We start from the raw sequence: 15575 nt of genomic DNA, 5'->3' as shown, positions 1-15575 counted from the left end.
ACCACCTTTTCAGGCAGTGCAGCCCAGATCACAACTCGCTGAGTAAATTGCTTTTCCCTCACCTCTCCTCTGTTTAAGTGCAGCACTCTCTCAGTACCAATGTTCCCTCTACGTTTTATTTAAGGCACGCGACGCCTTTAAATTTGCTGCGCAGCCGCTAATGCTAAAAGTGAGTAATAAAAGCTTTTGAAGACAGCTAAAACTCTCAGAGAGCTGGAGAAGGCCAATCTCTGTCCTGCCTGCTCTCACCTGCCCACATGTAGCTACTTTGTGTTTTTATATCTGTGTCTTTTCACACAGGTTCTGAGTCATGTATGTGGTTGTAGATAATGGAACTGGGATGATCAAGGCCGGGTTTGCAGGGGAGGATGCTCCCAGAGCTGTGTTTCCCTCTGTTGTGGGAACGCCTCAACACCAGGTAAACTTTATAAGTTGCTCAAAATTGAAATAATTTAAGAGAACACTCAAGAAGTTCGACACCATCCAGGACAAAGCAGCCCACTTGATTGGCACCCCATCTACCACCTTAAACATTCACTCCCTCCACCACCGGCGTACCGTGGCTGCAGTGTGTACTGTCTACAAGATGCACTGCAGCAACTCGCCAAGGCTTCTTCAGCAGCACCTCCCAAACCCGTGACCTCTTCCACCTAGAAGGACAAGGGCAGCAGGCGCATGGGAACACCACCACCTCCAAGTTCCCCTCCAAGTCACACACCATCCTGAATTAGAAGTATATCACTGTTCCTTCGTCATCGCTGGGTCAAAATCCTGGAACTCCCTACCTAACAGCACTGTGGGAGTACCTTCACCACATGGACTGCAGCGGTTCAAGAAGGCAGCTCACCACCACCTTCTCAAGGGCAATTATGGATGAGCAATAAATGCTGGCCTTGCCAGCAACGCCCACATCCCATAAGCGAATAAAAAACAAAACAAATTTCATCTTAAATTTTCTACTGGTTGGCGATTTGGACTGTTGTGCCAGTCTGTCTGTATGTGGAATGGTTTCAGTGTCCGCCTGTTGTTGGTGGTGTAAACTGCAGTTTCCCCCTTCCCATTGCTCTCCCTCTTTGACTTGAAATGTTTACTTACATCCATACAGTGCTGGACAGTACTGACCAAGAAGGGCCTCTGGATGGTCTGCCAATTGAGGGTGAGGACAGGGAAGGAGGAAATAGGGAAAAGGGCTTGGCTCACACCTCCTGCTGGTTCATGATGGGGCAAAATTGAAAGACTGTGGCCAGGTACTAAGCCTATGTCATCCTGATCTCCTGACCAGAGGAGTGTGCAGTGTGGGAAACAGAAGCATCAAGGAGTTAAAATAGGGGGAAAAAACAATTACAGTAGGGCAACGGGAATATAAATGATAGAGTAGGGAAATGGGAGGATAAAGGCTAGAATAGGGAAAGAGGAATACAAAGGATAGAGCTGGGAAAGGGGAATATAAAGGATAGAGTAGGGAAGTGGGAGGATAAAGGCTGGAATAGGGAAAGGGGAATACAAAGGATAGAGATGGGAAAGGGGAATATAAAGGATAGAGTAGGGAAGTGGGAGGATAAAGGCTGGAATAGGGAAAGGGGAATACAAGGATAGAGATGGGAAAGGGGAATACAAAGGATAGAGGTGGGAAAGGGGAATACTAAGGATAGAAATGGGAAAGAGGAATATAAAGGATAGAGATGGGAAAGGGGAATATAAAGGATAGAGATGGGAAAGGGGAATATAAAGGATAGAGATGGGAAAGGGGAATATAAAGGATAGAGATGGGAAAGGGGAATATAAAGGATAGAGATGGGAAAGGGGAATATAAAGGATAGAGATGGGAAAGGGGAATATAAAGGATAGAAATGGGAAAGGGGAATGTAAAGGATAGAGATGGGAAGTGGGAGGATAAAAGCTAGAATAGGGAAAGGGGAATGTTGTGTCTCCTTGTGTTCTTATACTATAAATAATACAGACACTTTAACTCATTTTAGTTACTGCTTTTACTTTGGCTGTATTCTTGCTTTGTTTCTCTGCTGCTGCATGGTGCGGAGTGATACAAGATGTCCGACGCTGCACTGTGCACTGCCCGTGCACAGTGTGCCACATAGCAATATAACTACACCATACCAAAGTAGTTCCATACCAAAGTAGTTCCATTTAACGATGTGATACTATAACAATGTAACATCCCTCTTCCTCAAAAAACTAAAACATGAAATTTAACAATTTAAATTAACAAATATTATATCTAAACTATTATTATCAACTACCAAGAATCGTGAGTTTTTTTTTTATTCGCGATATCGCTCAGGTGGTTGGATATTGTCCCTCCATCTTGTGGATTTGGTGGTGACCATTCCTCTCTGCGGTGTTTTGGTGTGTTCCGCTCTCGTTGTTGTTGTTGCTGTCGCCTTTGGAGTTGGAGTGTGCTTGCTCATGGTTGTTTGATTTGTAGCACTTGTTTCTGGTGTTGTACTGCTTGTGGTAGCTGGTGTTGTCAATGTTGCTGATGTTGTCTGCTACTTATCCAGTTCAGGTGAAGGTCTGATGTGGAGTCTGTTCCGTCTGTATTGGTTACCAGGTTCAATCTCTACGAAGTAGTATCTTGGAGTATCATGTTACATTGTTATAGTATCACATCGTTAAATGGAACTACTTTGGTATGGAACTACTTTGGTATGGTGTAGTTATATTGCTATGTGGCACACTGTGCACGGGCAGTGCACAGTGCAGCGTCGGACATCTTGTATCACTCCACACCATGCGGCAGCAGAGAAACAAAGCAAGAATACAGCCAAAGTAAAAGCAGTAACTAAAATGAGCTAAAAGTGTCTGTATTATTTATAGTATAAGAACACAAGGAGACACAACATGGCGGCAGCGGTGGGATAGTGGTCCCTCTTTATCGCCTGGTTTAGATCTTTGGGGTCCAAACATATTCTGAGATGCCTGTTTGGCTTTTCTCGTACCACAATTGAGTTTACCCAGTCTGTGGGTTCAGTGACCTTTACGATCACTCCCTTTTCTTCCATCTCCTTTAGCTCTCTTTCAAGCTTTGTCTTCAGCTCGATGGGTACTTTTTGTGGAGCATGGATAATGGGCTTTACCTCTGGATCGATGGTGATGTGGTATTGGAAATCTCCGAAACATCCCACAGTATCATCGAAACATTCCGGATACATATCTATCAAGTCTTTTTTACTCTTGATTTGTGGGCGGTTCTCCAGTGGGGTGTTGCTGTCTATCTTCAGTGGCGTTTCCGTCAGCTCGTGATGCACTGAGATCAATCTCAACTTCTCGCAGCTGTTTAATCCCAGGATCGCTGGCCCCTCAGTGTCGGTGACATAGAACATGCAGTTGATGTTCTTTCTTTTATGTGTCCCTTTGATAAAGGTTATTCCGAGTTGTTTAATCTCACTCCCATGGCACTATTTCGAAGAAGAGCAGGGCAGTTATCCCCGGTGTCCTGGCCAATAGTTATCCCTCAATCCACAGAACAAAAACAGATTATCTGGTCAGTATCACATTGCTGTTTGTGGGAGCTTGCTGTGCCCAAATTGGCTGCCGCATTTCCCACATTATAACAGTGACTACACTTCAAAACTACTTCATTGGCTGTAAAGCGCTTTAAGATGTCCGGTGGTCGTGAAAGGCGCTATATAAATGCAAGTCTTTCTGTTTTTTGATGATAGGGAGAATGTTGATGGGGCAGTAATTGGCTGGGTTGGATTCGTCCTGCTTTTTGTGGACAGGACATACCTGGGCAATTTTCCACATTATCTAGTAGATGTCAGTGTTGTAGTTGTACTGGAATAGCTTAGCTAGAGGCACAGCTAGTTCTGGAGTACAGGTCTTCAACACTACAGTCGGGCTGTTGTCGGGCCCCATAGCCTTTACTATGTCCAGCCGATTCTTGATGTCATGTGGAGTGAATCGAATTGACTGAAGACTGGCATCTATGGTGAGGACCTCAGGAGGAGGCCGAGAAAGATCATCCACTCAGCACTTCTGGCTGAAGATGGTTGCGAACACTTCTGCCTTGTATTTTTCACTCACTTGCTAGGCTCCGCCATCGTTGAGGACAGGGATTGTCCACCACCATTGACGATTTCATGTGCCACAACTGCAGAACTTTGACCTGATCCGTTGGTTGTGGGATTTCTTAGCTCTGTCTATAGCATGGTGCTTTCACTGTTTAGCATGCATGCAGTCCTGTGTTGTAGCATCACCAGGTTGGCACCTTATTTTCCAGAGTACGCCAAGTGCTGCTTCTGGCATGTTCTTCCACACTGCTCATTGATCGTTTGGCTTGATTGTGATGGAGGAGTAAGGGGTATGCTGGGCCATGATGTTACAGGTTGTGGTGGTTTACAATTTTGCTGGGGCTGATGGCCCACAACGCCTCAATAATGCCCAGTTTTGAGCTGCTAGATCTGTTCTTCATCAATCCCACTTAGCACAGTACCACATGACATGATGGAGAGTGTCCTCAGTGTGAAGACAGGACTTGGTCTCCACAAGGACTGTGTGACGGTCACTCCTACCATTATTGTCATGGAAAGACGCATCTGCGACAGGTAGATTAGTGAGATTATTCCCTCATGTTGGTTCTCTCACCATCTGCCACAAGCTCAGTCTGGCAGCTATGCCCTTCTGGACTCAGCCAGCTCGGTCAGTGGTGTAATGTATGTAATGTATATATACCTTAAGGGAGAGAACTACTTTTTACAGCTCCTGTATACTGTAGTACCGGCAGTGACCACACCTGTATATAAACCCTGAGTAGTGATCTGTACAATTAGTTCTAGAGTAACCCTCATTCAGTAAATACCTGTTGAATCGTTCCCTGCAGTCTGTTGTCTGATTATTGAAGGACACAACATTAAGATACACGGACATAACATTGGCGACGAGATAGATTTGAACCTACCTGCAACTCTGCATCACCTCCCAGGGATTCGCTCCTGGAGAACAGTGGAAGAAGGTCGAGTCCAGAAGCACGGGCGTCGACCACGGGCAACCTCCCAGTCATCCAGCGGAGATTTGAGCATCGCAGGGGAGGCTGTCGAGAGCCAGGCTTGGCTTTCCAGTCACGGTGGTCCAGCGAAACGGGCTGGCAACAAGTACTGCGCAGACCCTTCCCGGACAGCGGCGGGCTAGAGCCCGACCGAGCGGCACAGAAAAAGGCCGAGCAGCGTCGATGGGGGAGAGAGAGAAAGGGCAGAGCGCACAGGCCGCAGCCGGTGTTCAGGACCGAGTGGCGTCAACGGGGGAGAGAGACGAGAGAGAGCAGAGCACAGCCGGTGTTCAAGGGCCGAGCAGCGTCAACGGGGGAGAGAGGCGCGCAGGAAAACACGAGGCGCTGCCATTGCCACGAGGACCGCAGAGAGCGGCGTTGGCAACAGCGCAGGAGCAGCGCACGAAACCCACAGGGCGTTGCCATTTGCCACGAGGACCGCCGAGAGCGGCGTTGGCAGCAGCGCGGGAGACGCCATTTTAAGCCGCAGCGGGGAAGAAAGGAAAGCGCGGGAGACACCATTTTAAGCCAGTCTAACCACACCCAAAAATGCCGAAGAGTGGCAGTATCACAGCGTTCGACAATGAATAGAAGATTGGACGACATATGTCGAACGCATAGAAGTATACTGCAAGGCGAATGAAGTGCCAGATGACAAGAAAGCGCTGGTATTGTTGAATTCAATGGGTGCAAAAACGTATGGCTTACTACGAAACCTAGTAACCCCAGAAAAGCCAGTAGAAAAGGATTTTGAAAACCTAGTGTCAATCCTACAGGACCACTTAAACCCCACACCGCTGCTGATAGCAGAAAGATTTAAATTTCACAAAAGGAACCAGCATAAAGATGAAAGTAATGCTGAGTATTTAACGGAACTGCGCAAGCTATCGAAACACTGCCAGTTTGCAACGGGACTAGCAGATACTTTAAGGGACAAGTTTGTGTGTGGGCTTCAAAGTGAAGGAACCCAGAAACGGCTTCTATCAGAAAAGGATCTTACGCTAGACAAGGCTTTCAGCATTGCAGTATCACACGAAGCAGCAGCACAGGGCGCTGCAGAGATACAACGGAGACCGCAAGAATATGGCACAAATGAAATGTCATACGGAACAGTGAAGTGCTATCGCTGCGGCAGAACAACACACGACCGTAATGATTGCTGGTTCAAGGACAAAGTGTGCAGACAGTGTGGAAAAGTAGGACACATAGCAAGAGTCTGCAGGTCGGGAAAGAAAACCAGCAGCAAGAAATCTCCACAGGAGAAGTACAAGAAGGTACATAAGGTGACGGAGAGTAGTTCAGACGAACAGAAGAGTGATACAGACTCCGGAAGCAAGGAGCTGGGTTGTCTGAAACTACATAATGTGATCAAAATGGAGGATCACCAAATTATCTGGGTCACGCTCAAGATAGCAGGAGTCCAAGTGAAAATGGAATTGGACACAGGATCAGCCCTAACAGTCATAAACCGAAGGGACTACAAGCCGCTATTCTCACATATACCCTTGAGAGATACAAAGATTGTCTTGAAGATGTACACGGGGCAAAAAGTCTACCCCAAAGGAAAAATAAGGGTGAACGTCATATATAACGGCAAGGAAACACCAAAAATGGACCTATATGTATTGCCAGATGGAGGGCCACCACTACTAGGACGTGAATGGATCCGGAAGATACAGCTAGATAGGCATTCCATACAAGCACTGACTGTAGATGCCAAAAAGGATGACGACGTCACACCTGGACGACTGTCAAAAATGCTAACTGACGCACAAGAAGTGTTCCAGCAGGGACTCGGAACACTAAAAGACATAACAGCGACGATCAAAACAGAGGAAAATGCAAGCCCAAAGTTTTTTAAGGCCAGACCGGTACCTTATGCAATCTGCCCAGCCGTCGAAGCAGAGCTGGAAGGTTTGGAACGTTCAGGAGTACTGTCCAAAGTGGACTGGAGCGAGTGGGCTACACCCATCGTTCCTGTAATGAAGAGGTCGTTGAGTAATACGCCTGGGGAACCAAAGAAGGTTCGCATCTGTGGGGACTTTAAGGTGACAGTGAACCCAGTCCTTCACACTGTACAATATCCGCTTCTGCGGATTGAAGATATTTTCGCCTCGCTATCTGGAGGGAAACGCTTCACTAAGATTGAACTGGCCCAGGCGTACCTGCAAATGGAGGTAGAAGAAGCCTCGAAACAGTACCTCACGATCAACACTCATAAAGGTCTCTACCAATACAACCGGCTGGTGTTCGGGGTAGCATCAGCTCCGGCTATTTGGCAAAGGGCAATGGAACAAGTCCTGCAAGGGATTCCAGGGACCCAGTGTTATTTGGACGACATCCTGGTCACGGGCGAAAATGACAGTGGTCACCTCGCCAACCTGGAGCAGGTGCTCACTAGATTGAAGGAATATGGGCTCCGAGCTAATCGCCACAAATGTGAGTTTTTCCAGAAGCAGATCTCGTATTGTGGCCACATTATTGATAAAGAGGGGTTACATAAGTCCCCTGAAAAGATTGAGGCAGTAGTCAAGGCTCCAGCACCGGAAAATGTGTCACAACTGAGGTTGTTCCTCGGGCTGGTGAACTACTACCATAAGTTCTTGCCGAATTTGTCTACCGTACTACACCCACTGAACACCCTACTGCAAACGGGGGTACCATGGAAGTGGAGTGACGAATGTAAACGAGCTTTCCAGAAGAGCAAAGCATTGATCACATCAAAAGAGGTGTTGGCTCATTTCAACCCAGCACTACCAGTTCGGTTGGCGTGTGATGCATCACCCTATGGCATTGGAGCGGTGCTGTCACACAAATTCCCGGACGGCTCGGAGAGGCCAGTAGCCTTTGCGTCTCGGTCACTAACCTCAGCCGAGCGTAACTACGCCCAGATTGACAGGGAGGCCCTCAGCCTAGTGTGGGGAGTGAAAAAGTTCAATCACTATCTGCACGGGCAGAAGTTCACCTTGCTGACTGACCACCAGCCACTTGTCTCCATCTTTAATCCAAAGAAGGGCGTTCCGGTGATGACTGCGCAACGGCTGCAAAGATGGTCCCGTTTTTTAGGGGCGCACCAATATGAAATCGAGTAAAGGGGCACGAAAGAGCATGGAAACGCTGATGGGCTATCACGCCTGCCACTGCCTACTGTGGAGGAAGCACCAGCAGTGGATCCTGTCGAAATATTTCATTCGACTATAATTGAATGCTTGCCAGTAACTAACGCTGGTATAGAGAAGGAGACCCGAAATGACCCGACACTGTCTCGGGTATATGATTTGATGGTGAAGGGATGGCCAGCACATGGCGACTCACTGTTGCCAGCATTCTCATCCAGAAGAGAACAGCTGTCAGTATGCCAGGGGACCTTGATGTGTGGATCCCGAGTGGTAATTCCACCCAAGTTAAGGGAGAGAGTGCTCAATGAGCTTCACGAAGGTCATCTGGGAGGGGTGAAAATGAAAAGCCTTGCTAGGGCTTATGTGTGGTGGCCAGGGATCGATCAGCAAATCGAGGACCTGACAAAGAGCTGCTCAGGATGCCAGAAGGTCCAAAATGCACCACCACATGCCCCTCTACGCCCATGGGAGTGGCCCTCATCTCCATGGCAACGGGTGCATATTGATTTTGCTGGTCCATTCATGGACTCAATGTTTTTAATAGCCGTGGATGCGCACTCGAAATGGCCTGAGGTGATCAAAATGTCCTCCACCACCACGGAGAAAACTATTGCAGTCCTACGGACCATTTTTGTCAGGAACGGCTTGCCACAGCAGATTTGCTCTTATAACGGACCGCAGTTTATGTCCGAAGAGTTTCGAAGATTTATGAAAAGGAATGGGGTAAGGCATTGCACATCCGCCCCGTATCATCCAGCCACAAATGGATTGGCTGAGAGGTTCGTACAAACCTTTAAAAAAGCAGTAAAGGCCATGTGCGATGACGACATTCCACTGCAGCATAAGGTGGACAATTTCCTGTTAGCCTACAGAAATGCGACACATGCAGTCACCAACCAGGCCCCGGCCATGATGTTCTTTAACCGAAGGTTGAGATCTCATCTGGATTTGCTCAGACCAAATGTACGAAGAGATGTTGAGAGTAAGCAATTCCAGCACATCAATGAGAAGCCGACAAGAAGCTTCAATGTAGGGCAACCAGTCTTGGCCCGCGACTACTGAACAGAGAAATGGCAACCAGGAACGATATGCACACGGCAGGGGCCACTAATGTACACAGTGGATGTTGGGGAGAACATTGTGAGACGCCATGCTGACCAGATCCTAGAGTCACAGGAACGAGTCAACCCCATGTCTCGGCCATACGTACCTGGTGAGGAACCCGACGTACAGGTCGCATCTACCTCAGAAACAATAGCATTGGAAGCTGATGAATCAACTGACGACAGGGTGCTAGAATCGCCTCTGCACCAAGAGCGAGACACTCGGGAAAGGCGTTATCCAGAAAGAATCAGGAAGCCTCCCCAGAGACTGAATATATGAATGGACTATTTTCATATAACATTGTATATTAAAAATGTTAATTGTTAAATGAGTGTTATGGTACTGTTAATCTAAAAGGGAGGAATTGTAATGTATGTAATGTATATATACCTTAAGGGAGAGAACTACTTTTTACAGCTCCTGTATACTGTAGTACCGGCAGTGACCACACCTGTATATAAACCCTGAGTAGTGATCTGTAGAGTTAGTTCTAGAGTAACCCTCATTCAGTAAACACCTGTTGAATCGTTCCCTGCAGTCTGTTGTCTGATTATTGAAGGACACAACATTAAGATACACGGACATAACAAGTGGTGGTACTACTGAGCCACACTTGATGATGTACATTGGTCCCCCACCCTAAGCATATTCTGTGCCCTTGCTACCCTTAGTCATCATCTGGTGAGGGCAGTAGGTGATAATCGGCAAGAGGATTCCATGCCCATGTTTGACCTGAAGTCATGAAACTTGATGGGGGTCAGAAGTCAATGTTGAGGACTCCCAGCACCACCGCCTCCCCAACTTTGTACCACTGTGCCTCCACCTTTGGTGGGTCTGTCCTGCCCAACAGGCAGGACGTACCCAGGGATGGTGATGGAGAAGTCTGGGACATTGGCTGATATGATTCTTTCAGTAAGGCTATATCGGGCTGTTGCTTGGCTGATATGTAGGACAGCTGTCCCAACTTTGGTACCAGTCCAAAGATGTTAGTGGACAGGTCTTTGCAGTGTCGACAGGGCTGGGTGTGCCTTTGTTGGGTACTGATTCAATACCTAGGAAAGGGGAGGATAAATGTTAGAGTGGAGAAAGGGGACTATAACCAATAGAGTAGGGAAAGGGGAGATAAATAATAGAGTAGGAAAAGAGGAGGATGAATGATAGAATAGGGAAAGGGGAGGATAAACAATAATGTTTTCTTTTCTACTCTAGGATGCCATGGTCGGAACAGGTCCAAAAGACCACTGTGTTGGAGATGAAGCCAGGGCCAGACCAGACATTTGGATCTCCAAGTACCCAATCAAACATGCGATTGTGACCAACTGGGAAGACATGGAGAAGATCTGGCACCACACCTTCTACAGTATGTTGGAAGTCAACCCAGCAGAGTGTCCTGTTCTTCTCACGGAGGCACCTCTGAACCCCAAAGCAAACCAGGAGAAGATGACTCAGATGGTTTTATGAAGGGGAAGTCATGTTTGACAAATTTGCTGGAGTTCTTTGAGGAAGTAACATATAGGGTGGATAAAGGGGAACCAGTGGACGTAGTGTATTTAGACTTCCAAAAGGCATTTGACAAGGTGCCACACAAAAGATTATTGCTTAAGATAAAAAATCACGGGATTGGGGGTAATATTCTGGCATGGATAGAGGATTGGCTATCTAACAGAAGGCAGAGAGTTGGGATAAATGGTTCATTCTCAGACTGGCAATCAGTAACTAGTGGTGTTCCGCAGGGGTCAGTGCTGGGTCCCCAACTCTTTACAATCTATATTAACGATTTGGAGGAGGGGACCGAGTGTAACATATCAAAGTTTGCAGATGATACTAAGATGGGAGGGAAAGTAGTGAGTGAGGAGGACATAAAAAACCTGCAAGGGGACATCGACAGGCTAAGTAAGTGGGCAGAGATTTGGCAGATGGAATACAATACTGGAAAGTGTGAGGTTATGCACTTTGGCAGGAAAAATCGTAGAACAAGTTATTATCTTAATGGCAAGAAACTGAAAAGTACTGAAGTACAAAGGGATCTGGGGGTCCTGGTGCACGAAACTCAAAAGGTTAGTATGCAGGTGCAGCAAGTGATTAAGAAGGCCAATGGAATGTTGGCTTTCATTGCTAGGGGGATAGAATATAAAAATAGGGAGGTATTGCTTCAGTTGTACAAGGTATTGGTGAGACCGCACCTGGAATACTGCGTACAGTTTTGGTGTCCATACTTAAGAAAGGACATACTTGCTCTCGAGTCAGTACAAAGAAGGTTCACTCGGTTAATCCTGGGGATGAGGGGATGGACATATGAGGAGAGGTTGAGTAGATTGGGACTCTACTCATTGGAGTTCAGAAGAATGAGAGGTGATCTTATTGAAACATATAAGATTGTGAAGGGGTTGGATCGGGTGGATGCGGTGAGGATGTTCCCGATGATGGGTGAAACTAGAACTAGGGGGCATAGTCTTAGAATAAGGGGCTGCTCTTTCAAAACTGAGATGAGGAGGAACTACTTCACTCAGAGGGTGGTAGGTCCATGGAATATGCTGCCCCAAAAAGCAGTAGAAGCTACATCATTACATAAATTTAAAACAGAAATAGACAGTTTCCTAGAAGTAAAGGGAATTAAGGGTTACGGGGAGCGGGCAGGAATTTGGACATGAGTCTAGGTTCGGATCGGTCATGGCCCTGTGGGTAGCGGAGCGGGCCCAGGGGCCATGTAGCCTGATCCTGCTCCTATTTCGTGTGTCTAATTCTGTTAGATTCAGGAGATGGTTCTGTGATAGTAGATTGGCGGTTAGGATCAGATCAGCCATGATCTTATTGAATGGCGGAGCAGGCTCGAGGGGCTGATTGGCCTACTCCTGCTCCTATTTCTTATGTTCTTATGTTCTTATGATGTTCGAGAATTTTAGTCCACCAAGATTCTATGTTGCTGTCCCTGGTGTACTCTCAATGTATGCAAGTGGCCGCACCACAGGCCTCGTGTTGGACAGTGGTGATGGTGTGACCTATGCCATGTCAGTCAATGATGGCTATATAGTGTCTGATAGCATTAGACATCTAAACTTTGCTGGTAGGGAGCTCAATGACTACTTCATGGAGAGTTTGATTCACCATGGGTCCCACTTCATCACAGCTGCCGAGAGATTCGTTGCAAAAAAACTCAAGGAGGACCTTTGCTATGTGGCTCTTGATTATGACCAGGAGATGGTCATGGCTGCTTCTTCTTCCTGCCTGGACAAAAGCTATGAACTTCCTGATGGTTACATCATCACCATCGGCAATGAGCGTTTCCGATGTCCAGAAGCTCTATTCCATCCATCCTTCTTGGGAATGCCATCAGCAGGTGTCCATGAGACTGTCAATGACAGCATCAAGGCGTGTGAAAGCTGCAAGAGGTGCGATCTCTATGCAAATATTGTCCTGGCTGGTGGATCCACCATGTTTCCAGGTATGGCTGATCGAATACAAAAGGAAATCACGGCCTTGGCTCTGAGCACAATGAAGATTAAGGTCATTGCTCCACCCGAGAGGAAGTATTCGGTGTGGATCGGTGGCTCCATCTTGGCTTCTCTCTCCATCTTCCAGCAAATGTGGATCACCAAGCAGGAGTATGATGAGTCAGGGCGCTCCATAGTCCATCGCAAGTGCTTCTGAAGTGCTATGGCTAGGTTGTGCCTTTAATGGAGCAGGTAATGGGGGGAAACTATTCAAAACAAGCTTAATGACATCATTTTCTTTCATTTGTGGCTGATATAATGATGGTGGTGGCAGTGGCCCCAGTCAAGCCACCGCACTTCCAGTGCTGAATTCCTATGCCTTGCCCTCAGTCCAGCTGCTCCGGGTGATTTTCTAATATCTCTCAGTTGACTGTCCACAGCTGTAACAGGCTGATGCTTTGCTTGCTTGAGCAAGCCAATTCCCGATGGAGGCCCAGTGACTGCAAATATATCAGGTGGCCAGATTCCCCAAGGTCCAAGGGGCCATAGATGGCAACCATGTAGAATCATAGAATTTTACAGCACAGAAGGAGGCCATTCGGCCCGTCGTGCCTGTGCCGGCTCTTTGAAAGAGCTGTCCAATTTAGTCCCAGATCCCAGCTTTCTCCCTATAACCCTGCAAATTAGTCCTCTTCAAGTACATGTCCAATTGCTTTTTAAAAGTTCTTATAGAGTCTGATTACACCACTCATTCAGGTAGTGCGTTCCTGATCTTAACAACCCTCTATGTGAAGGAATTTCTCCTCATTTCCCCTCTAGTTCTTTTGCCAATTATTTTAAATTTATGACCTCTGGTTACTGACCCGCTTGCCAGAGGAATCAGTTTCTCCCTACTTGCTCTATCAAAACCCCTCATAACTTTGAATACCTCTATTAGGTCTCCCCTTAACCTTCTCTGCTCTAAGGAGAACAATCTCAGCTTCTCCAATCTCTCCACAAACTGAACTCCCTCATCCCTGGTATCATCCTGGTAAACCTCCTCAATACCCTTGCCAGGGAATTGGCAATCCTTCCTAAAGTGTGGTGTCCACAAATGTGCACAATACTCCATCTGAGGCCTATCCAGAGATTTGTTTTTGTATTCAATGCCCCTATTTACAAAGCCAAGTATCCCATATGCTTTCTTAACTTGCCCTGCCACATTCAAAGGTTGGTGAATATGCACCCCCTAAGAGGGCGCAAACAGGGCGCAAATCAACTAGCACCTGGGCACGGTGCCGCTAACGCCTCCCGTGAAATTCAACGGGAGGTTAGCGGCGGCGCTAACCGTTAGCGTCACGCAGCATTGTGCCGCCGGCAATGACCCCGGCTGTAATATTGGGTGGCGCCCCCTGACTTACCATTGGACGCTATGTTCGCCGGGGTCAGGGGGGCCTAGCTGCGGCCGGGGCTGTGCTAGTTAAAGGGGAGGTGGCGGGCGGCCATTTTTGTTGCTGGCCGCCTGCCAGCACCTGCCCCCGTTGCAGTCCCCGGCCCCCGTGAAGCCCCCCCCATGGGGTGCCGGCTGCTCTCCGTGAGCCCAGCACTTCTCTTGAGTGCCAGACTTGTTTGCCAGACCTCCTGATCCCCGGTGGCCCAGCTGGGTGCCGGGGCATGCTGCGCCAGGCCCCTCCCCTTTAATAAGGGGCGGAAGGCCTGCAGTACCGCGGCGCGATATTGGCTCGCAGCGTCCCAAGAGGGACGCAGGGCGCTTCCAGTAGCGCCCCTCCTCCCTTTCGGAGTGCTACCTGGGAAAATTGGCTGCCGGGGCGCTAACTTTTTCGGGGCGCTAAAAGTAACTACCCAATTTTTCCCCCCAAGTCTTTTGAGTCTTTCCTCATAACTCAGACCTCTGACACTGGAGATCAGCCTCAGGCTCCTCTTTCTACTGCCTCTAGTGCTCGAATATCTCTCTTGTTTCTTGACGATCAGAGTTGGACTCAGTATTCAAGGTGTGGTATGACCAGAGCCCTGTACTGCTTGATCATTACCTCCTTGGCTGATATTCTACTGTTCACTTGTTATTGGCTTAGTTAATTGCTGCTCTGTGTTGTGTATGTACCTTTAAGGGAATAACTGGTCTTAGACTGCAGTACCGGCAGTGACCACCCCTGTATAAAAGGCCCTAGCAGCCTTCTGTATTTTCAGTCTGACGCTGCCTCCTGTTCAGTAAAGTACCTGTTAAACTGTTCTCCCGAAGTCCATGTATTATTGAGGCGCGGACTTTACAGTGGCGACGAGTAAGTTCGAACTCACCTGCAGTGTGGCATCATCTCTCGGGGATCTCGCCTGAAAGGAAGGTCCTGGAAGGTCGTAGTCTGAGCAACGGGCGTCGACCAAGGGCAACCGGCCAAAGAATCCATCGGTGTCCAGAGAATTGCGGGAGAGACTGTGGTTCCAGCGAATCGTGCTGGTAGCAGGTAGCGCGCTGACCCTTCCGGACTGCGGCGGTCTCAAGCTCGATCGAGCGGACCTACAAAATGGGCCGCGCAGCGTCGCCGGGAAAAGAAAACAAGAGAGAGAGGGTGGAGCGCACAGGGCACGGTCGGTGCTCAAGAACAGGACAGCGGAGAGAAACTAAACGGGGAGGAAGGAAATCGAGATGCGCCGAAGCTGCGGGTCGCTGCCATTACCCTGTAGAATGCTAGGAGCAGCGTGGCAGTAAGGGGAAGAAGTAAAAGCGTGGGAGGCACCATTTTATCCCGTTGGGGAAGAAGCAAAAGCGCGGGAGGCGCCATTTTATTCCATTGGGGAAGAAGCAAAAGCGCGGGAGGCGCCATTTTAAGTCGCCCAAGATGCCGAAAAGTGGCAGTATCACTGCTTTCGACAACGAGGTAGAAGACTGGACCCCGTATGTGGAAAGAATTGAAGTGTACT

At 48.0% G+C, this 15575-nt stretch overlaps 1 protein-coding gene across 2 annotated transcripts; it reads left to right on the top strand.

Annotated features, from left to right (window-relative positions):
* Positions 1-310: 310 nt before the first annotated feature.
* LOC147114691 (actin-2-like) lies at positions 311-12876 on the top strand. Of its 2 annotated transcripts, none has more exons than XM_085992104.1 (3): positions 311-418; positions 10438-10677; positions 12112-12876. In XM_085992104.1, the coding sequence occupies exons 1-3, from the start codon at positions 311-313 to the stop codon at positions 12874-12876; spliced, it is 1113 nt and encodes a 370-aa protein (XP_085848230.1). The 2 variants fall into 2 exon arrangements, with proteins under 2 accessions (XP_085848230.1, XP_085848232.1); XM_085992106.1 differs by having other exon boundaries at positions 10438-10681; positions 12116-12876.
* The last annotated feature ends 2699 nt before the right edge of the window (positions 12877-15575 follow it).

The sequence above is a fragment of the Somniosus microcephalus genome, chromosome 7 (genome assembly GCF_052327205.1).
Source record: "Somniosus microcephalus isolate GS21.2 chromosome 7, FLI_Smic_1.0, whole genome shotgun sequence".
Lineage (NCBI taxonomy): Eukaryota > Metazoa > Chordata > Chondrichthyes > Squaliformes > Somniosidae > Somniosus > Somniosus microcephalus.
Note: the sequence above shows the minus strand (reverse complement) of the source record. Positions and strands in the feature narration are given on the sequence as shown.

Excerpts from the sequence above, each read along its gene's own strand:
- LOC147114691 (XM_085992104.1), top strand. The coding sequence starts at position 311 with ATGTATGTGGTTGTAGATAATGGAACTGGGATGATCAAGGCCGGGTTT. Across the intron at positions 419-10,437 it reads TGGGAACGCCTCAACACCAG|GATGCCATGGTCGGAACAGG; the intron begins GTAAACTTTATA and ends TTTCTACTCTAG. Across the intron at positions 10,678-12,111 it reads ACCAGGAGAAGATGACTCAG|ATGATGTTCGAGAATTTTAG; the intron begins ATGGTTTTATGA and ends TCTTATGTTCTT.